The following is a 24,642-nucleotide window of genomic DNA, read 5'->3' as shown; positions in this document are numbered from 1 at the left end:
TGATATATTTAACAAATGTTTTCAATTAGCATATTTTCCTGACAAATGGAAAAATGCTAAGGTTGTTCCAATTTTAAAACCAGACAAAAATCCTGCAGAAGCTTCTAGCTATCGTCCAATCAGTTTGCTTTCCTCCATCAGTAAACTTTTTGAAAAGGTTATTTTGAACAGAATGATGGCCCACATCAACGAAAATTCAATTTTTGCCAATGAACAGTTCGGATTCCGCCATGGACATTCGACCACTCATCAACTTTTACGTGTAACAAATTTGATCCGTTCCAACAAATCTGAAGGCTACTCTACTGGTCTTGCTCTTCTAGACATAGAAAAAGCATTCGACAGTGTTTGGCATGAAGGTTTGATTGTAAAATTGAAAAATTTTAATTTTCCAACATACATTGTTAGAATAATTCAAAGTTATCTGTCAAATCGTACACTTCAGGTTAATTATCAGAACTCCAGATCTGAAAGACTTCCTGTAAGAGCTGGTGTTCCTCAAGGCAGCATTTTGGGACCAATATTATACAATATTTTCACATCTGACTTACCTGAGCTACCTCAGGGATGTCAAAAATCTTTGTTTGCGGATGACACAGGCCTCTCCGCCAAAGGTCGAAGCCTGCGTGTCATCTGTAGTCGATTGCAAAAAAGTTTGGATATTTTTTTCTTCATACTTGCAAAAATGGAAGATTTCTCCTAATGCTTCCAAAACTCAACTAATAATATTCCCACATAAACCAAAAGCTCTTTATTTGAAACCTTCAAGTAGACATGTTGTCACGATGAGAGGGATTCCAATAAATTGGTCAGATGAAGTTAAGTATCTAGGGCTCATGCTAGATAAGAATTTAACTTTCAAAAATCACATTGAGGGCATTCAAGCCAAATGTAATAAATATGTAAAATGTCTCTATCCCCTTATTAATAGAAAATCAAAACTTTGTCTTAAGAACAAGCTGTTGATATTCAAACAAATTTTCAGGCCAGCCATGTTGTATGCTGTACCAATATGGACTAGCTGTTGTAATACCAGGAAGAAAGCTCTAATAAAATTTTGAAAATGATTCTGAGGCTTCCTCCCTGGTATAGTACCAATGAGTTACATAGAATATCCAATGTTGAAACATTGGAACAAATGTCAAATAAAATAATTGATAATTTCAGGCAAAAATCGTTACAATCTTCTATTGCCACGATTAATGCGTTATATGTTTAGGTTAAGTTAGGTTAAGTATATTAAAAACGTTTTTTTTCTCTTATAAGCAGGTGAAATCAACTCACCTGTAAAAAAACTGAACTGCTACGGCAAATGAAATGTAATATGTTGTTAACAAAATGTTAATTAAATCTTAAATTTGTTTTACCAAATTAGGATGATAGTGTTGTCAAATAACACAGAACACCTAGATATAAGAAATGAATGTAATGTTTGGAATAATACTAATAAAGAAATTAAAAAAAAAAAAAAAAAAAAAAAAAAAAAAAAAAAAAAAAAAAAAAAAAAAAAAAAAATACAATTGCATTTTCTAAAAAAACACGGTCAATTTTGTTAGAAATTATGGGACAGCTTTTGCTAAATCGACGTAGAATTTAGAAGTCTCACAATTTAATATATTAGAGTTAACTGGTGCACATTTTAAATTGCCAATATTTCTATCCTTTGCCTAGTGATAACATCTGCGGCTATAGAGCATGGGACAAAATGCTAAGAATCTGAGGATATTTCTGTCCAATGGTGTACGCACATACATAGCACACCGATGTAGACTAGGAAGTCAGAATCGATAACCACCAGAAAGCAACGGCTAAGGGTTAGTAAACACGCAATCAGTTGGCGCCAATAATATAGGCCACTGGCAAAGTATTATCGACAGAGTATTCCAAAATATGACAAAAATTAGCAAAATACTATTAGCATATATCTTACTCAGTGTACTATAATCTTTAAAATTATTCTGGTTTACAATAGCATTTGTGTAAGTTTTACAAGTCCAGAAAATTATAAGGAATCTACATTATTGGATAAAACTTTTGCTACTTTTTTTTATTTTTCATACAAAATGATTAACTTTGGTAAGCTAGTTCTCATTTATTTATGGACCTATTTGAACGAATTTTGTACAGCACGTCAGACATAACATGAAGCTATATTTTTAAATATTTTTCAATCACGAGTTTATAAAAAAAAAAAGATTTTGCAAAAGTGAAATTTTCTTCGAAAAACTCAAAATTGTTATTTTACATACAAAGGTATCGACCGTGATAATTATATTTAATTTGTTTACCGGCATATAGGTCTATTTTGCTCGAAGTAAGAGGGAGCATGGAGAAGAAAGCAATGTATGTAAAATAACAAAAAAGAGGCTAATAAGAAAAACGCAGTTCATATAAGGGATGGTACCCAAATTATGTCACGCTAAATTTCAACTTTTTTGACCTTCTCCCCCTCCTTCTTTGTCACGTTTTTTGTATGGGTCCTCCGAAATTTTTGTAAGGCTTGTTACGCTTGGCGTGACCCCCTCCCCCTCGGAGTGTGACGTAATTTGTGCATAACCCCTAAGAATGATCATGTGTGTGGCTTATCGGGGAGAAATACGCATGATAAGGACAAACTAATCATGACTGTGTAATGATTCCTCAAAAATATAAGACACTGATCGATAGAACCTGCTTGATCGCCAAACAGTATTAGGGCACTAAAAACCTCCTTCCTTTCAGCTGTCTTGGCAGTGTTATTCGAACAACACGTCAAGCTGTTCCCATAGGGGACGTTAGCCGCAAGGAAGGACGTTTCAAGTTATACTGTTTCATATGGTATTCCCTCTTCAACATCTAATCCAAAACCTCTCGCCGTTCTCTTACGGTACTATCTAATATTCATTGCTTTCTTCTCCATGCTCCCTCTTACTTCGAGCAAAATAGACCGATATGTCGGTAAACAAATTAAATTCAAAACTGTTTATCTGAAAATCCAATAGCCGTAGACAAGTAGACAAAAACTTCCTTCAAGTTGAACGAATTTTCATCTCGTCAAAAGCTGCAACTTTACTGAAGATACCATGGAGTTTTTCCTTCTCATTTATTTAAATCGTCTCATTAATTTAAAACACCTTAGTAAAACCGTGATTAAATCACTCAATCATATATTTTAAAAATCAAGATATGTCTGTAGCGCTGTGAAAAGGTCATTCAAATCGGTCCACAAAAAACTCACATCTATCCATCTAAAGTTAACTATTTTGTATGGAAAGTCGAAAAAGTATCGCCCAATACCGTATGTATGTTTGCAATGTTGTATCTAGTATCCAACGCGAAGTCACCCTAAAGTGCTATCATTTCTTTTTTCTTTTTCCACCTCAGAGGCTATCAACCTAGGAGACTCTAATTCATTTAAAATGACTGTAATTTGGTTGATGAAAATCACGCTACACGCGACCATACATAAGCAGCACAACAGCGATTTGCATTACTACTTTTGACTTGTTTCAATTCGGCTACGTTGACTTTGGTTTGGTAGAGGACCTATAAAAAAACTCGTCTTCCAATCGTTGGTAAAATGAAAAAAGATTCGATTGGTAGTCATTTTACTGTAAATGTTGGATAAATATGCAATGACTTGCTTATTTTTCGTTCACTTTGTTTTTTAGGCCGCTCGTATGTTTTTCCTCAACAGTTGCTTTGGATATACTCATTTTTAGCAAGGGATTTCTTACAAAGCCAACGACTTTGTTATTGGGTTTCCGTTTGCAACTGGTGAAGCTCACGACGCCACAGCATTCGTGACTGTCTACTCAACACGGGAAGCTAATCGACTCTTGTGACGTCCTAAATCAGCGAACTCAGCGATTTTCGCCGACAAAACTTATCGCAGCACGAATCACAAATTTGTAGTTTGATATGTTTGTATCGTTCTGATTCGAATTCCGGACACTCTACTTTGTATGGGAAACATTTCAAACGAAATGTTTCAATATTTGCCGGTCAAAAGTGTCTACATTCGAAGCTTATTTTAACAAGCACTTTTCATAGATATCTGTAGATTTGAATGCCTAACTGCCTTAGATGTGTCTTTAATAGCTTGATGAGTTTTAATAATAATTAGACTTTGCTTGCACAGTCCGGAAATCAAATTGTCCGGAATATGATGCAAGAGTGAGAATGCATCCTGAATAAGAAGCATGAAAAGGTCGCACATTTCTAATTGTTTCAAATTATTTTGATTACTCAAGAATAATCTTTTCCCATCATTCAAATGTTAAGGGTTTCCAAAGCTTGATAAGGGGCTGTTCATTAATTAGATAAGACAATTTCTACGGTTTTCAGACCGCAGAAGTAAGATTTTTGTATGAAAATCAAAAATTATTTGTATGGTGCGTACGAAATCTCAAACCCCCCTCCCCCATAACCTCTTACCTAATGGGTGCAGGTCGTTTGGTCGAAAGGGTTCAAGAAGCTAACACATTAATCAGTGTTTTTTTTTTCTTTAAATCAATGGCTGTTCTTTCTAGTTATACTTTACAGCGGATATTGTGGGCTTCTAGGTAATGCAAATTATCTAACTAACAATCCATTCGACCTGAAAATTCATTCGGTGGTTTCTAGGTAATGCAAATTAGTTACCCATTCGACCCTATGGCATTCGGCCTAACGGGATAAAACCTTACGTAATTTATGGACGAACCCTAACGCAGAGGAATAACACAGCAAGATTTATTTTCTATGTTTAACTGTAAATGGACTTCGATAAATACCTACCTCAAAACGCACGTGGATCATCAACTTTTCTGCATCGAAAAACTTATCATTTTTCATTGAATTAACGTAAGCTCATTTATATGGGCAACTTTCCACAGGAGATTGAAATGTACATTCAGTTCGGAACCAATAATTTGCATGTATTTCGCAGTTAAAGTTTCACACATCAAAATTGAAAATATTATTGAGATAGGAAGTTATTGGTCACATTTTTTCTTTACCTTCACGTTACGCCCCAAAAAATCCTGTTTCTCAGCTCAGTGTTAACGAGCACATTCGCAGTTATTCACTGAGTACCTTCTGTGTCAATAGGGCGATATTCAAAACTAAAAAGGCAATAGATGGCTCTTTTTCAGTGGTAGTAAAAACGAAATTATGAGGCAAAGAAAACACTACGGAAGATGAACTAAACACAAAAAGTTATGCATTCATATTACGCTTGATTTCTAATCACCACTTTTTCGATCCAGTTTATAAAATGGGAATAATTTACGTTTTTTATTGCTTTCCATACGTTTTGACAGCTCTCGACTACCATTCTTCCATGCGCTTGTGTTGGAAGTTTGAGTGAAATATAAACATCAGTGTCGCCGCTCGGCGATCAGTGACAGAAACTGAATGTTCGAATGGTTGTTGTCTATACTTTTTGCCGCTGGCGCCAACTGTTAGCTTTAAATAACGAAATAAACAGTCTTTACCCTATTGACCATTTTTGCATATGTTGTTTTTTTCTTGTGAGAATTGAAGACAAATAATCATTGTCCAACTCAGGCATCCAACTTTTTACATAGCAAAGTTTAAGTGCGAACTTAAATTTACATAACTCAGACTTTTGCTTTGATTTTGATTCTCGTTTAAGTCGATTTTTTTAGTATTAAATAGAGTATGGTAGGGTAATCCACCCATTGTTGAACGATATAAAAGCATGCCAAAAGTTGAATATTTCGTGCTTTTCTTACAAGGTGTTTGGTCAACATTTTGATAGGCTTTCGATCGTTCAACATTTGTTGGCTTATCAATATAGTTTTTTGAGATTACCACACAATAACAAATCTATGGGACGGCGTATGAAGAAAGCCTTTTGCCGAAGACTGGAAGTCTCAAAAATAAAAAAAAGCCTTTCAATTAATAACTGAAGATGATCAGTAGGAGGTAGAAATAAGCATAAGCATAAGCATAGATGACCGTACAATTCGTAGTTGCTACTCCGTGATTGACCAGAACAATCGAAGTTGCACAGGGAATTAATGAATGGGGCTTGGGATTAGCTTACCATTCTTCAATGTGCACAAATCGAGAGCTCAAATTTAAAAGTCAATAACGGCGCCGGCCACGTCCTTACGGTCATCGGGGAAGGAAAGGAATGTTAGTGTGACTACCGTTGTTACTAGAGACCGAGATCACCTCTGCATCTCCACGGTTGTCATGGAGAGGATATTGGGTTAGTGGGATAAGGTAAAGATCTGGGAGTCACCAATGTTTGGTGATGCGAGCCATGATATAATCACACCTAACCGGATTCGCGAAATAATTCGATAATCGCATTAAACGCCGAACAAGTGTTCGTCACTCGCCCACGCAAGAGCAAGCGACGCGATCAATAGATCAAACACTACTAGCGATCCGCGGCGCTTTTTCATTTCTCTGAGCGAACGACGCGCGACAAGCTTGATCCTGCCCTCATCACCCGCCCCAGCAGGAGCAAGTGTCAAGGTCGAAGGATCAAACACTACTAACGAACCGATCACTTTTCCACCGCTTCACTACCGACGCGCGACATGTTTGATCCTGCCCTCATCACCCGCCCCAGCAGGAGCAAGTGTCAAGGTCGAAGGATCAAACACTACTAACGAACCGATCACTTTTTCACCGCTTCACTACCGACGCGCGACATGTTTGATCCTGCCCTCATCACCCGCTCCCGCAGGAGCAAGTGTCAAGGTCGAAGGATCAAACACTACTAACGAACCGATCACTTTTCCACCGCTTCACTACCGACGCGCGACATGTTTGATCCTGCCCTCATCACCCGCCCCAGCAGGAGCAAGTGTCAAGGTCGAAGGATCAAACACTACTAACGAACCGATCACTTTTTCACCGCTTCACTACCGACGCGCGACATGTTTGATCCTGCCCTCATCACCCGCTCCCGCAGGAGCAAGTGTCAAGGTCGAAGGATCAAACACTACTCATGATCAGTAGGAGGTAGAAATCAAGCTTAAGTAAAAAGCTGAACCAAAAAAAAACAAGAATAAATAAATAGTTTATGATTTGGTAAAGTAGGCAAAATTTTACTAGCTAGATTTTCTCAGGCATCATTTTAAAGCTCAACAGTACTGAAAATCAACTTGGACTACCCTGTAGGTATATGAATATTCTGTAATTGCTGTAGCATCGTTTTCCCCCCATTTTAACATTAGAAACAATAATCTCTGTTCGTCATCTGTATGTATGTACATAATTCCGTTTCCGCTTTGGATGTTAACTGTGAAGCGGCGAAAGCAAGCTCGATGCTTTCAAAGAGTCACGAAGCTTAATGAAGGGAAATTTTGCACTAGACGGTTTACAAGAGGAGACATAGCTGCAGGCTAAAAGAATCAGGATAAGTGGCACTGGGGTATGCGCTGGCACGTGTATACCAGTGAAGTTGGTGAAATTTCAAGGCCGATTATTGTTGTTGCCGCTGCACTGCCGTCGCTAGATAGGGTAACGGACTACTTGGGCACTTCCATGATTGGGTTTTTTTTCTAGGCCCAATTGTTTGAAACTATGCAATAAAAGAAGCACTTCAAAACCACACAACATGTTGCCAGATATGAGCTCAATAGCTTTCAAAAAAAAACCTTGATTAAATGGATCAATAGTGCCAATAATAGGTTCCGGCTCCCGTTTAGCGTATAGCGAGCGAAAAAATCATCAAGATTGTGCGATGAGCACGACAAGTTACAAACGTCGCTTACGTTACCCACGACAAGTGGGTGGAATCGTTTGGAATATGATATGAACGAGAGGACTTTGGAGAGGAAAATTGACTATAGTTATCCTCATGAATTAAAGAAAGGGCAATGATTTGAACTGTAGCAGGTTTTAGTAAGCAATAGAATTCAAATACGTTGAAGGGATTGAAAATATGAACAAAATTGATTTTTTTCACGCAGTTTATCAATGAAATAAAAAAAACAGCCTGTTCAACCACACAGTCGCATTTTACTTAATATGTGGACTAGGCATATGGGGTAACATTGGTCACCCATGAAAAAACGTTCGGTTATCTTGAAAATATCGCTACTTACCTAAATCATGGACCCTGAAGCCGAATATGAGGGCCAACCTCTTATAAGTCATTTACTCTCAGAGTTATCTTAAATTCTGCAGTCTGTATAGTAATTCGTAAATTTTGCTTGATTGAATACACCTATGAAATTTTTGAAAACGGAATCGTTTTCTACGATGCCTTTTTCAACAATAATCGCTTTTTCCTCACTCATATCGATAAAATTAATGTCTACTAATCTTCTACAGTTCCATCTATAATCATAAAAATCATTGTTCCGAAAAGTTAAAATATTTACCCATGAAAAAAAAAAATCAACTTCCACAAAAAAAACTTCAATTTTCATTAGCTAATGAATATAAGAAAGTGAAGAACCATTCATGCATTGAAAATATTCCTTCGACAAATGTTGATTCGAACTTTTTACGAGGAGGATCATTCCGCTGATCAATGTTATCCCGGATAATGGAATTTACAATTCTCGCGTAACTTTTTCAAAAGGACCTATGTAACAATGAGAGATTCTCTCCTATATCGCTTTCTTTCGTTTATTACAGTGCAATACTGAAGCTAAACGTTCCATTTTTTTTTCAATCCCGGGAACATTTCTCGGGAAATGATTTTCTGTTTCCCGGGATTCCCGTATTTCCAGGGATATTCGTATTTTCCGGGATGCTCTATTTTAATAAAGAATTGACCATATACATTCTACATTAAAATAAAAACCATCGCACAATTTACTTTTCAAATCATACCTATCATTTTGATGTTTATTGGTAGTTTTCCGCAATCAAACACTTGTTGAAAAATGTATATATTTTTGACGATTTTTTCCCAAGAGAGTTTATTGTCGATTTTTTTCCAAGAGAGGCTATTATTCATTCATGGTTTTCAGTTTTCATGTTTTCTATTTGGTTGGTTTTTATTCTAGTGTTCGAAAAGAATGATTGAAATGAAGATGCATCGAAGCCAAACTTAAAATTTATTTATTTAATATTATTTATCCACTTAAAAGCTGAAAACTTAATCGATTGGTCACTAGCCGGCGGTGATCAACTCCACATGAACTTTTGCTTAATTTTATAAACTTCTTTGTTTTATATCCTAACAAAAAACTAAGCCAACATTTTTTTTTTTGAGCAACATAAATAAATTACTCACACAGAAGAGAAATAACCGTACAAATGCAATGGTCTAAAATATACAATAAAAAATATGAATAATTAAAAAAAATCCATTAAATTAGCTTATTTCCCAAGGTTTGTTTGAATTTCCGGAAATGACAATTTTATTTCCCGTTACCCGGGAAGTAAATTCCCGGGAAAATTGGAAACTCTAATCGGAAGACAATATTTTTGGCTAGCGTTTCAAACTAAAATCGCTGCAGAAGAGATTGATGGAGCCACATTATTGATTGAAGAAAAAGTAAACAAAGAGAGCTTCTCAATGTTAGATAAGTCCTTTCGAAAAGTTACACGAGAATTGCTAAGGATTAATGAATTCTTCTCTGCAAAATTATTTTCTTGTTATAAATTATGTTTTTTTTTCTGGATTTAATCAAAAGTATTATATACATTGAAGCCAACAACTAATGATTGAAATGATTATTTGTTATTATTGAACAAAAAAAAAGAGATTATTTAGTTTTGCACGTAACCCAAATTTTGATTATTTTCGAAATTTCATGTAATTCGGACGTCCTAGAATCATGTTTTTGAGTTGAAGGGTATTAATTAAATATTTTGCTCAAATTATAAAACGGAAAAGTGTTGGCGTGGTTAGCGAAAATAATCCTATAGTTATATATTACATATAAAAAAGATTTGAGGACTCTGACGTGTTTTAGTGCATAAAAAGTTGCTGCTTTTGGATGGACTATCGATTTTTTTTTGTTCCTAGTGCATGACAATATTCCTTATGACGAAACTGATGATTAATAGTTGAATGTAGCAAACGAATTGATTGCCTAATCTTCATCATTGGCCATGATCAATTTCAATTATAATTCTACATTTCCGACGCAACCTAAGAGTTCGAAGGTAAATTTCAGACAGAAGAAAATCTAAAGCATAAGCCATAACTGAGTTTCACATTTCAGTTGCATAAGTCTCGCGGATTAGAACTTGAACTATGTTAGCTCGCACTAATCATTATTTCACAAGCCTCTTCAAGGTCTAAGGAGCTTGAGCAAATGATCGATTGGAGGCAACCAGTCGGCCAAGTTGCCAGTAGCATGCGCCTACCGCCAGCCATAGTAATCAATTTGCACTCAGCTGATTGCTCCACACCAACCGTACCGACCAAGCTCGGCCAATCACTTTCTTAAAAGTCCACGGGAGCTCGCATTCGCATACCTGCCCAGCTAACATTTTTCCACCACTTCACTGGTTGACTGTCACTGCCTTAACCTCGTCGGCAGACAGAGGAGTTTTCATAGTTGCTTATTTTTTCTTTACTTTTTTTCGCGCGTTCGCGAATATTGTGTATGCACACATATACACACTCAGAGAAGCATTACGATACGCGTAAGGCGATTGACCCACTTTACCCTCCAAAGTCATACTTTCGACGAACGCTTACTACGGACCGCCATAGTCGAACGTGTCGATCAGACTGCCAAACTTAGTGAGCAATAGATGAAACACAACCACAACTGTAACAACCGGTAATCAAATTAGGATTAGATATATACCAAAAATTGGGTGCTTCAAAACCGTAACCCATGCTAAAATTTGTTGAAATGGCAATTTTTATCTTTGAAAATACATAAAACTCGATTACTTTTTCAAATCGACATAAGTAATTTTCACACGGCTTGGAGAAAAAATTTAGATAAATTAAAACCTTATTTCGTAATCCTTTCATAAAATCAATCTTCATTTTGACGTTTTTTTCTTTTTATCTTTGAAAATACATAAAACTCGATTACTTTTTCAAATCGACATAAGTAATTTTCACACGGCTTGGAGAAAAAATTTAGATAAATTAAAACCTTATTTCGTAATCCTTTCATAAAATCAATCTTCATTTTGACGTTTTTTTCTTTACGTGCATCCTCAAGAATTTACATGCAAACCACACGCGTCCACAAACTCTAGTTTTGTATAGTTTTCCCACAAAAACTTAATGGCAAAATTACCCTGGGCTTGGGATTATATTTTCCAGGGAGCGATGAATTTTGATAATTGATCGCTGTTGTTAGTAGTTTTGATTAGATGTTGGGTAAATTTCAAAGCAATGGCAACCTTTTTATTACCAAATTTAGATTTTATCTTCTGACCTAAAGATTCTGGTTAAACTACTGTACTATGCAGTTGGGCTGCACTACGCTATCACTCATCAAAATTACTTTCACTTCGGGAAAATATAATTTCAAACTGGCGAGAAGATTACAGACTGAGGGTGGGTTAGGAGCACAATCAGACCCTTGAATGTGCAATGTGGGGTAGTAATTGGGAATGCCATTGACGGTTTGTAATCTTCTACGAGGTTTTCGAAAACCAACAGGGCGCGTGCACCGGGTTGCGGATAGGAGCAAAGGGAGATCAATAGCATCTACCTAAAATAATAGAGCAAAAAGCCGTTCCATGATTAGGTAATGTTAAGCGATCTTCTATGGTGTTCTAGTACTATAAAATTCTTCACTCACTGGGAATTCTGGCCTTGATAATATCAATAGTGATAAAAACATAAAATAATACCTAATACTTAATAAGTACAATGTAGCTTTAATGTAGTAATAAATGAAATAAAATCAATTTTCTATACTTGACAAGGTTTTGAAGACAATCAATGAGTGAAAGAACTACCTATTAGAAAAGCCACATCAGCTAAGTCTATACATATACAAATGTTGGTCATAGGGTCATGGCGAGCATTCGATATGTATGTCTATGACTGATTCTGATCTAATAGGGGCACTAGAAGACCACGCGGACAATTTCGAAACAAATTATTTTTATACATCGGTCTTACGTTCCGAAAGGCTCAGCTATGCTGCAAAGTAATTTTATAAGTTATTCATTACTGCTGTTTAATTGTTTATAATTCTAACAAAACTACATAATTAATTCATTACTAATCACTGTTCCTATATTCTCTTTTTCTTTCCTTCTTATCTGTTGCATGATTATGAGCATCACTAATATAATGCATGAGCATGCACAATAAGAATAATTTCAGGATTGAAAGCAGTACATGGATACCTGGATAGAATAGCTTCGAAAAGGGCGCTCAAAATATAATATTTCTGGTCAGGGAAGTATTTCATCAAGGGTATGTAAAATTTTTCCATTATTAACACTTAGATCACACAAACAAATGAACTAATATCAAATATTTTTTAAATATTTTTTATATAAATCAGCATCGTCAATCAGTGTAAAAACAGATAAAGTTTGTAAAGTTATCACCATCGATTAAATTGCGCTCTGTATAGTAATGTTCATTCAGTATCAAAATCTCCTAAAGCGTCGCATTGTGCCATCAGCAGCCCTTAGCATCACTCTCATATTGTTATTATTTTGTTGTTTATAAAATTTCTAGAAAGCGATCAGCATATTCTTTCTTACTTGTACAATGGCCGATCTATTTGGAATTTTAATAAGTCAAATCAAACTTCAAAACTCAAATTAAATTGCTTTCAGCACATTTACATTTTGCAGCATTAATCGCATTACTGTTTCAAGTCTTCTCCATTCCCTATACCCTACCCCAACCCTTCTTATCCTTTCCGATGGTGTTCAAGTGGTCCGCATAGACTATTACGGCCATTACCTATCCCTTACCCCGGCTTTGGACTGACTTGCGCTCTCATTGCCCCACCAAACGCTGCAAAATGAAAATGAAAATGAAAAACTTAATGGCAAAATGGTACACCGTTTTGTTTGAATACGTACGCATTATTACTGAATTTCCCTTGTTTTAGCTCCAATGGAATCGTATGGATGTTATTTGACAATCATTTCCATAACTTCCAATGAACCCCAAAAAACTAGACATCCATACGATTTTATTGGAGCTGCAATTGAGGAATTCCGCCAAATCTCGATTACTTTTTCAAATCAACTTAAGTCACTCTTATATGGTTTTAAGAAAATTAATTAAGAAGAATCACAACCTATCTTCTAAAACTGTATTGAAATGAATCAACTTTTTAACATTTTTTCAACGTGTACATCGCTTAAATTTTGCATACAATCAACTTGCATTCAAAAACTAGGTAGTTTGTATTATTTCCCACAACAATTTTATTACAACATGATTAGCCGTTTTATTCAGTTACTTGCGACGTTTTTGTACCAGTGTAAAATCAACTCAAGTAGTGTTTTGTTTTAATTCGTGGTTAAGTCACTTTGTCTCTCCATACAACGAAGCGGTGAAAGTAGCGGTTGGGCTGCGAAAGTTGAAAATCTTACTTACGTCGTTTTGTAAATCCGGAATTGCACGTTCTAAAAGTGAAAAATTGAGTTGGTTTAGAGCGGAACGCGTAGAATTTCGTCTGCGAAACACGTAGGATCGATAAAGTAAGTTTGTTCACTTGTGACTGTTTGAATAAGTTTCCGAGAAATAATGTCAAAATAGCAGCATTTTGAACTTTTTTTTTCATTTGCTGGAAGTTGCGGGTTGACTTTATCCACTGATACATGTTCAATGAAATTATAAACTATTTTTTGACAGTTTTATAAGTGAACCTTTTTTTGTTAAAAAATGGGATGAACCGAACTACTTCTTTGAATTGTAAATAGTATAGGGGTGATCGGGGCAATATGGGCCGCCTAAGGAAAACGTCATGGAATGCATAGAAAAACTGCAAAACATATGGTTTAAATGCAAATGACTTGTACTATAAAATGTTATTTTCCATGTTACGTCGATAATTAATGTTAACATCAACTTGCAAATTATTTCAGGAACTTTTTGGAAAACCATGTTTTCTACGTGGTCTCCAATCATTATGAGCCCCGTACGGGGCAGTATGAGCCACCTCATTCAATCGAATGATTTTTATGTAAAACAGTATAGAGAAGATTTAGTAGTGAAGAGTACATTATTGGAAAGGAAATTGTATTAACTTTGCTTGAAATTATTGATTCTAGTGGCTTATTTTTTAAAGATACATAATACATAGTAAACAGACCATGTTATACTAGTACTAAATTACGATACTTGGTTCAACGTGTTTTCTAGCAGAGTGTTCCACTTGTAATGGTGCATAAAGATGACTATGCAGTAAAAAAATTATCTGTTCTATTTAGGCAATGCATTTTTATGTCCAAAAAATCGTTTTTTTTTTGTTAAATCTAGGTGGCTTATTTTGCCCCGCCCCTTCATCTTGAAAATAATATATTGTTTTAAAAGAATTTTGTTTACGAACAAATCTAATTTCGCTCACGAACTGTTCAGTATGATCAGAAGTTTCAATGGATTGGTAAAATTTACCAGAATTATAAATATAATTGTCTTATAGGCTTAATTAAAAACGGCCAAAATTATAAACTTTTCATGACGAAGGACAAATTTGTACATTTTTGTAAATATCTTGAGTGTTCAAACAAATATTCTTACGGTTTTTATTGTGGTGGCTATTTGAGGCATTCTTTAGCAGATGACACTAGACATTAAACCACTGTTTTTGAGGTCAAAACCGGGGTAGCTCATATTGCCCCGTATGTTCATATTGCCCCCATTGCCCCTACTAGGAAACATTACTTGATTGAACTATTATAAAAAGAATCATCATAATTTTTCTTATGATTTTCATATATAATGCTTTCTTGTTTAAATACTTTGACAACTGGGAAACTACTATGACAGCATTGCCCCAACAACATTATCAACGTCACAATATGACCCATAACGCTCAATATCAATTCACCCGCATAAGATGAATAGCACGGTTGACCTCCCCTCGTGAGATGCATGTGAGATCTGCGAACGCAAAGTACTGGCGGGGCAATTCATTTCCATTATTATATCATCAGAGAGGCATCATCATCATCTAGTTGTGTCTATCTGCTAACGAGGAACATATTGACTAAGTGGCTGACCCCTACTTTACTGCTCCCTCTGTTTACTACTGGATATTATGGAACGTGTAGCGAACATATTAGCTAGTATGTGCTCGTGCAAAAAACGAATCCCCCGCAAAATTAGCTTTAATGTGACGATAACATTCTTGCTGCAATTATCGCTATAACATCAATCGTAGCAGAATTTTTCGCAAAGCTTGTATATGTTTGAGATTATTCCAACAAAAGAGATAAAGAAATTTTACAAATTAAATTTCCTGCTAATTTGTTTAAACAAAACTTTTTTCTTGAAAGATTTATTTCGAGATTAACTATTACTATGAACTTATAACTAATAACATTTTTTCGTAATAAGTATGAGTGGATGAAGAGGTCTCTGTCACTGTCCTTCTAATAATCCATTTCATTTTTCAGCTGTTGCAAGGATATGACCAGGGCAGCCCTCCAAGGATAGAGGATGCCTCAATCTTGTCAAAGTGTACCAAAACGATGTATTTGCGTGACGGTCAGCAAAAAGGAAACTCATGTTGAATGATATCAGGACATGAGTTCACCGCCTAGTGTTAATGAGCTTGAGCTTGATTGGCCGCCCACGATTGGTACTATTAGAACAGTTAAAACTGGCCCAAAGTAGACCGGATATACCCCTGAATCTACGGGGTAAGGCAGCGTCCATTTATTACGTAACGCTATTTATATGAATTTTTTTTAAATTTTTGTATGAGCCGTAACGCTTGAGCCTACTCCCCCCCTCCCCCTAAAGCGTTACGTAATTTGTGGATGCCGCCTAATACAATTTTTTGGCAAAAATGCTTGCTTTTGGAAATTGCTTATGTATCAGACGTAAGGAAAGGTTGTCAGATTGCTATGAACGAATAGTTTAAGTGTGACAGATTAAGCAAGTGATAGATACAACTACAAAGTACGAGAAAAGAGACGGGTCTGGTATTGAATCCTTGACCTTCTGCTTATTAAGCAGCAGCGTTAGCCGTTAGACTACCAACCCCGTCAAAAATACCTTATTTTATCGCTATAAGTTAAATATTACCCGAGCAACAACCCAAACATAAAATATTCGAATTCTAAGTAGAGGCGTTATATTCTACACATCGAACGAAAAGCAGGAAATTTGTCTTCGACACGACATTACCGGTCAAAGGAACATAAACAAGTACGGCACCAGGAAAAATTAATGAATATGCTTTTCGTTCATTATTTATTACGCATATGTAATCACCTTTGGCACCCTATTCGGCTCTACTTTGCTTACTTGCTTGCTGCACACACATGCGTTTGAGCACTGACTGGATAGAACGGCACATTAAACCCTGCGGCGTCATCCGGGGGCGACAGTAGGAAGAGAGCAGGGTTAATTACCTCAATTTGCAACCGATTAACCGCAACCTGTGTGGAATGAATGGCTGACAGCTCGGTGACGATAACTACCTTTTTTTGGATAATTACAGATTAATTGGGTGCGATCGTGCAGGTCAGCAAGAAAAAGGTGGCAGGGAAGTCGAGAACATATAAGTTGATCGTAGTTCAACTGATTAGAAATACTGAAAATAGCCCACACAACCAGAATGTACATACGACGAAATCACCTTTTGCGTTATGCGATGCTTATATGCGCAAAGTTTCACGTATAAGATGTCGTGAAAAGGCCTTATACGTACAAAAGTGGAGGCGATATACGTGCATATTTTATATGATGAAAAGTAGTATGCAATGCGAGTGTGTGTATTTTATTGCGAACTAATCTGTACTTTTATACGACTTAATTTGTAACAACAAAATTGATTTGACAGCTGCTACGGATTGATCCGACTTACTTTGTATGTTTATGCGGGATGAAATGAAATGTACATATGAACCCATAAAAAAGCGTTTTATGCGAGGAAACTCGTCGGTCAAACGATTTTGCACTCCATGTAGTGCGGGTGTGATGCTATTTGTACTAATAAACTTGTTCGTGAACTGTTATGCGACTTCTGGTTGTCTGGGAGGGTAGAATAGGGTTGATGTACCAATAGTGAGGGCTTGTCACAAGATATGCGCAATACACATGCAAGAATGATCAATCGACAAAGAAAGCTCTTAGTTAATAAATGTGGAAGTGCTCATAAGAATACTAAACTGAGTAGCAAACTTTGTCCCAGTTGGGACGTATCGCCAGAAAGAAAAGAAGAACCAATAGTGGAGCAACTTAAGAAAAACAGTCATAATGTTCTGTTAACATCGAGGGATTTGTGATTCTAATGTATCATTCGATAGATTTTAATCGATGTTCATGTTTATTCTGAATTATTGTACAAATCCAAAACAGAAACATTGCATAAGAGACGGGGTTATTGATCTTATGGCGTACCGAAGGAAATATGTTCAATCCCAGCCCCATCGCTTTCCATGTACTTTGTAGTTGTTTCTTTCAGTTGCTTCTATCTTCCACTTTAAATATATCACAGTTGATCTACTCGTTCATAGCATTTGCTAGAACCAGAGACACACAAGAAACCGTTTCCCTATGCTTTTATTCTTCCATCATTATAGTACATTCTTCCTTATGCCTGATACATAGAAGTCTGCTTACCAAAAAGCAAGTCTCTCTGTCATAAAACTACCTTACCCCTATACTTTTCCGCATGAAGTAGTGCAGGGGTATATCCGGTCTACTGTGAGCCAGTTTTAAGTGCATCATCAATTCCTCTCCCTTTCCCTAATAGGTCTGCAGGCGCTATTGTTGCCCAAAAATAGAAGATCACCAGCACTGTTTTTTTTATCAAACATACATATTAACATACAACTCTTCTGAACACCAGATTCTTGCGTAAATGAAAACAAAATATCTTGTAAATAATTATTTGTTTTTTTTTTGAGTCTCCCTAAGTTTGCGGTTTTTTAATCGATTAGACTAAGCTCAAATAAAGAGTGACATAGTGACTGTCTTCAGCAAAACCTAAAAATTAGCTCAAAATTTGTTCTTAAAGAAGTGTTCTTCTATCTAACTTTTTACTAGTAAAACTTTAGGAAGTAAAACTCATTTGAACATCCTTTACTTCACCATCTTCAACAGAATGACGAATTCTCACACCAACTATCCATGAAGTACATATTTAGCGAGTGCTATGCAAACAAATGATCATACGTCCTTCTTCCTTTGAATAACTATCTAGTAACTCAACATGTCACCCGGTACTGTCGTCATCCATTTAATGATAGGCAAACGCACGAATATTGTTTGCAAAAGGATTGATTTCTCTGGTAGATATTCCAATAATAGTGGCTCATGTGACGTCTGCAAAATAGAGTTTTCTTATTGTTGTCGCTTGAAATTGAAGGCTATTAGTTTGATAGATTCATGCTGTTGAAAAACCAAATATTTAAAAAAAATCGCAGTATTTCGTAGAAACCATTAAATCATTATTATATCTTGTATGACTTTGCATCTGACGTTTATATTGATATTTAAAAATGTATGCAACTCAATTTGTTGATAACTGATTGATTTTTGTTTCTTTTCGAAACTATGATCGATTTTTTCAATCCTCTCTTGAAAAAAAAAAATGCGTTACTGTTGCATAATTCAAGAACTTTGTAAAAGGTTCAAGTACTATGTCGAATATCCAGGCTATATAACATTCTGGTTATAGTTTTTCCATTCAAAGTGCTAGAAAATAAAATTCTCGTATTACGTTGAGCAATATGCATCCAACATCAACAGAATAAGTTAAGAGCTGGTCAACTTCTAATGAGACTGTCGCAGCATAATGTTGCAAAACTGGTGGTATTAAAAAAATTACGTGGATAGAAAGTTTTTTTTTTCTTATCATGGAACATATAAATACGTAAACGAGCATTGCAAATACAATTGACGACAGTGTATGTTCGGCAATGCGTTGGTAATGGTATCTTAACCAAGTATTCGGGGATACATTGGTGCCGGTTCCAATTGTATTAGAGCAAAATTATCCAAGCCGGGAGGAAATACACTTGCCACCAATTGCGCGCGCAATTTTTCCCCACGTTCATATTCTCAGTGTCGTCATGTATTGATTCCCGATTCACTACAACCATACCACTGCCTGTAGGATAAACTTCTTAAACGGAGAAAAGTTCCTTATCTGGAGAGTGCGCCCTCCATTCATAAGCACATGGTGAGCATTTTTTTCGCTCCCGTGTGCTTTTCCTCTATTTGGTTGTTCTCCACATTGTGTGACAAACTTATTCATAAAATCATCCCTTTAAGGTCAACTATGTGTGATAAGGTGGCCCATTTTGAAATAATTCCATCGTCTACAGCGCACCTTATGACCATAAATGTAGTTGTTGTTTTCCTATACATTTGGTAGATTTTCTCCATGCAAATTTCAAGCTCGTTAGCCTCCCTTAGAGTTGACGGAGCTTCTGGGGATTTAAAAAAAAACAGGGGGTGTATTTTAATATTTTTGTAGTTTGATAATTACGGGCTACCCTAATGTCCATGTGTAAAAGCACCATTATGTCTGTATAAAAGGAGTCAGCCTACCTTTTGCTAGAGAGCACCGTTTCAACTCTGTTAGATTAGCTGTGATTTCTGTCATTACTGAATTCTGGTAGAATTACGGCAAACCTGGACGAATATTTAGTTCCAACTTGCAGTTCATTCATGTCATACCATCTGATTTACTTTAGGTGAAGATGCATCGAAGGCAAACCTCGAATTTTCAAGAGCACAAATCTATAGTATTAGACAAACGTTTGCGCTGAAAATTTTACTTACTGGTCACCACCAACAAGTGACCAGTGATTTGAATTTTCAGCACAAACGGTTGTCTGGTTCTCTAAATTTGTGCTCTTGCAAATTCGTGGTTTGGCTCCGATATCCATTCATCTTAACACTTACCTGATTTGCAAATAAGTTTTCAAAAGATTCCGGTGGTTTGGTTTTGCCAAACTAAATAATTCCCAAATGGATGCCACAAAATTATCATAAACTGTTTCAACAGTCATCAACAACGAAATTCAAAACCTTTGCCAATTCACCTCCAAGACTTGGGCCCAATATCCACGACTCCTTCGAATGTAATCTCCCTAAACCCGCTTCCCCAAAGTGCTGCAGTTCAAAAAGGTTAGAGAAAAGTCAATGACAGAGTTGTTACCAGATAGAATGATGAGCAATCAAAAGTAATCAAGTATCTCCTATATTTGGTCATTCTTGACTAAACACATATTGTCGAAATGCTGAGGACGGAGAAACTCAAAAGAACCGTCCATAATCACATAAAGAAGAGTGTGTATCATAAAACGAGATGGTTCACAACCTTAAGGCTCAAGAGTCTCTATCATTCAATCATCAGCAATCATTAAAAATTAAAAACCAGTTTTTTTCGCTCAAATTTGGAAAAATCCGCATGAAAATTATCATTGCATTACAGATAGAAATCGCAATCCAATGATAGATTTTCATCGACATTGCTTAAATCTTGATCAATGTGGTTTTGAAATTTGTAAAAGGATGATGGTTATTTTCGTCTTAAAATATATAAAGTTATGACAAATGTGAGTTCCGTTTTTTTTTTCAGGGTAAATGGGGTATTCGAGAAGTTTTCTATTCTCCCCTTAACCTTTTTTCCACCTAGTGGCAACGCGCGTGGCTACAAGACAGCATTGGTTTCTTGGTTAGATTCCTGATCTGCCCAGCATATTTGTTGAAATAAAACTACTACCAAACAAGGCTACTGCTCCACACCGCAGATGACCAGTTAGCTCCTCTCTTTTATTTTATGTCTGGGTAAAGATATCTACAATGCATTCACTTAAAATACTACCTCTACAATTCTTACCCATCTCCACTGCAGGGTGTGTGATGTACCTCTTGGGCACCTCGTCCAAGCCACCTCCCGTCAAGACTCCACCTCCCGTCGAGGCTCTATCTTCTCACCGAGATTCTGCCTCCTCGTCCAGGTGCTTCTCGTGGTCCCTCATTGAAGCTGCCTCAGCGTCCTCCAGGCGTCCTGGGCCCATAACCTGTTGAAACTCGCTATAACAAGACTATTCGCTCCACACCGCAGGCTACTGACTGATATTGCTTCCAGTTAGCTCCTCTCTTTTATTTTATGTCAGGGTAAAGATATCTACAATTCATTCACTTAAAATACTACCTCTACAATTCTTACCCATAGACATCTCCACTGCAGGGTGTGTGATGTACATGCTCTCCAACAATATTTTCGTAATGAAAGTTTCCCTAGCTTCTCTGGACATAGAGTATCATCAAACCTGTCACATTCTACCCCATTACTCCGAATGCCGAATGGTGATAACCCCAAATTACATATCTCTGAACGACCCACAACAACCCCGAATGACATAACCCGAAATTCAAAAACTACGGGGCAATGTCATACAAGGTACATTTGGGGAAAACAGCATTCGGAGTTATGGAATTCGCAGTATTATGGTACATGGCATTCTGAGAAATGAAATTCTGGGAAATGGCATTTGGAATTTTGGGTTTCAGGGTAATGGGGTAGAATCATCATCAATTCTACCCCATTATCCCAAATGCCGTTTCCCAGAATGCCACTATTACCGCAAATCCCATAACCTCGAATGGCATTACCCCAAATTCCAAAATCACGGGCGACGTAATTAAAGGTTATTGTACAATCAGGGAAAACAGCATTCGAGGTTATGGAATTCGGGGTAGTGGCATTCTGGCAAATTACATTCGGAAAAAATCAATGGTACAATTGGGGTAGTGGCATTCGGGGTAATGAGGTAGAATTATTTCACTTTACGCGAAAAGCTCTGAAGAGAAATCGATCATACAGTCGCCTCTCCACATCTCGATATCGAAGGGACCATCGAGATAGGGAGAGATCGAGACGTAGAACGTAGGAAAAGGTAAAACAACCAGATGTCATTTCTTCTTTGCAAATTGTTTTGAATCTCTAAAATCTAGTCTAGTAACCTTTGATAATGAGCATATCGACATACGGAGAGAAAACTGGGAACGAAAATCATATCGAGATAAGGAGGATATCGAGATATGGAGAGTGAAAATGTATGCAGTATGAAGGGACCGGAAAAATCATCGACATAGGGAGAGATATCGAGATGTAGAACATCGAGATGTGGAGAGTCGACTGTATTACTAATTCCCCTTTTCAGGACTTGTTCAAGGCTTGATTTCAAAATTAATAATATTATCAGCTATCATGCTTTTCTAGATTCAAAAGTTACTTACAAAAATTCAGCATCGATGCAGTGCGGACGTTTCTAGCAGCCAACTGCATGCGTCGTACAGTACCTTCTAATGGCAATATGCAATTACAGTCCATTGAACTTTCGTCTAGTTTCCCACGGCGCTGTTGTTCAGCCGTTCAATAACCTCCTTTTGCACCACAACACTCACTTTCAGCCTTCCGCCGTTGATCCTACCACTAAGAAGCTAACAAGTTGTACCGTACTGCTCGTGTCACATAACTCGTTCACTGTGTAAAACCTATTCGTATTGCTACATCAGCCGTTCGCCTAGTAGAACGCAAGGTGCCGTGTCTGTGGGGCAGACTGTCCCGACCAGTGGATTAAAACAGAGTTGTAACAGATGTTGTTACATTGTTCAACAAAAATATAATAGAATTTCCTTTACATTAAATAAAATTTAGACAAAATATGTTATAATTTAAATCGAACAAAGATTGATAGAAACAAATTTAAAGCAGTTTTTGTTATTATGACTGATTTAGTTTATTCATGCTATAATTTTCTCTACCAAATAACACTGCGGAACATGTTTTTGTCTCAAGCACCAAAATACCGCTATTAACTAAATTAAGGGTTGCTGAGTCCATTGCCGTTTCCAGAAATATCATGGCACGTCTAGTTTTCGAGATATTGACTGTAGAAAAAGCAAAATTTGACTCTTTCAATCAACTTACATGCAAGTTTGCCAGCTTGTACGGCAATTTATTTGCTTAATTTCTCATAGAATTCAAACTCCATGTATAATACAATAATTGTCAACAAAGTTCATAATATTTTCAAAGGTAAAATGTTATTTTTTGGTGGTTCAGAAAAGTATTGTATTTTGCCATATAGGAGAAACGAAAAGTTTTATATGAAGACTGCAAACATGTTGAAAAAAATCAATTTGAACTAAATTTTATCGTGAAATTTCAACTAAATCGTATCTTAATTGAATGTTCAAGTCCTAATAAGCATGTTTGGTAGATTATATCACAAAAAAGTTTGATAAATCATACTTTAAATTTTATGTAAACATCAATAAAACCAGTGTTTTATACAACTTTGGCGACCTGTAGCTAAAAATTGTGACGTGTTGAAACATTTCTGAGAACGGCCTCAGATTCAGCGACCCAAAATCTACTAGAGACATATAATATTTTCCTTGAGACATGCAAAAATGTCATTTTTGTTTCGCTGTGTAACCAACTCTAACAAAAATAAAACAAATTTTCTTATTCGTTACTCATTTTGATATAATTATGATACAATATTGTTGTAATCCACTGATCGGGACACTCTCAAGGTATCAGTTAGTAAGGTGGTTGCAGCATTGCTCTGCTTTTATGGTGCCACACTTCACGGATAGTACAGCCATGCTAACTAGTTTATGGGATTAGTACCTCTCAGCACGTGCAGCACCGCTTGGTCTACACCTGTTGATTTTTTGAAAAACTACCTTCTTCAATTGCAGATTGCATGTATACTAATCCTTTTCCACTTATTCTTTTTTCTTTACAGATTTGAGCTACGTGGATTATTAGCGATATGGAATTCATTGCTAGCAATGTTCAGTATAATGGGTGCCTGCCGGACAGCGCCAGAACTGGTACACGTGCTGAGGCATTACGGTCTCTTCCATTCCGTGTGTGTTCCAAGGTAAGTCAAGGTCAGGGTATGGGCAATCAGACAGGGAAATGTGTTATCAGTATCTAGCAGTCAGAGATAATCTGAACTAAAGAGGATAGCGTGGCGTCAAACACTTCCATCAAGAGTACTGGGCGCAAGCCTTATATTGTTTTATCAAAAATCTTTAGGGTTTACTTTGATGACAGGACTTACGTTATACTTCTTATCTTTTTTGAAGATTGCCCCTATTTAGAGTGAATTGAAATTTAATCCTACACTGACGCAAATAGAATAACGAAATTCATAGAAACCCCTTATGAAAATTTGCCATAAGAAATCGGGTTGAAATTCATAAATTTGCCTTATAAAACCAGATTTGAAAATAAAAAAATGTTTACGCAGCAACCTGGAATCGAACCAAGAACCTTGCGATCGATAGGCCCGTGCGTACACCAAGCGCCTATCGACGCCTTGTTGTGGAGTGATGCTAAAACGATACTTAAAGCGTTCGTATTGCAATAATCGTTCCACCTTTCATAAGGCAAAACGTATGAATTTCGATAGTCCAATTCGCTGCGTGTAAGTGTGAAAACTGAAAAGGAAGGGGTGTAAGTGACATTTCAGTTTGTTTTGAGTTGAGTTTACTGTAAAATTCTACTGTTTCCTAGCTTTCTCTTTCATTCAAAAGAAAAAAAATTCATACAATTTGTATGAAATGAAAAT

The 24,642-nt window shown here is 36.4% G+C and overlaps 1 protein-coding gene across 11 annotated transcripts in view; it reads left to right on the top strand.

Annotated features, from left to right (window-relative positions):
- LOC5577268 (elongation of very long chain fatty acids protein 6) overlaps positions 1 to 24,642 on the top strand; it is a 138,184-nt gene that overhangs the window by 64,272 nt on the left and 49,270 nt on the right. For all 11 annotated transcript variants that reach the window (XR_002500194.1, XM_021843286.1, XM_021843290.1 and 8 more), the window contains exon 3: positions 23,812 to 23,949. Coding sequence is in view for 10 of the 11 variants with exons in the window: in XM_021843286.1 (XP_021698978.1) it covers positions 23,812 to 23,949 (138 nt within the window). In the remaining variant the exon portion in view is untranslated. The remainder of the gene's footprint in view (positions 1 to 23,811; positions 23,950 to 24,642) is intronic.

This window comes from Aedes aegypti, chromosome 2 (genome assembly GCF_002204515.2).
Source record: "Aedes aegypti strain LVP_AGWG chromosome 2, AaegL5.0 Primary Assembly, whole genome shotgun sequence".
NCBI lineage: Eukaryota > Metazoa > Arthropoda > Insecta > Diptera > Culicidae > Aedes > Aedes aegypti.
Note: the sequence above shows the minus strand (reverse complement) of the source record. Positions and strands in the feature narration are given on the sequence as shown.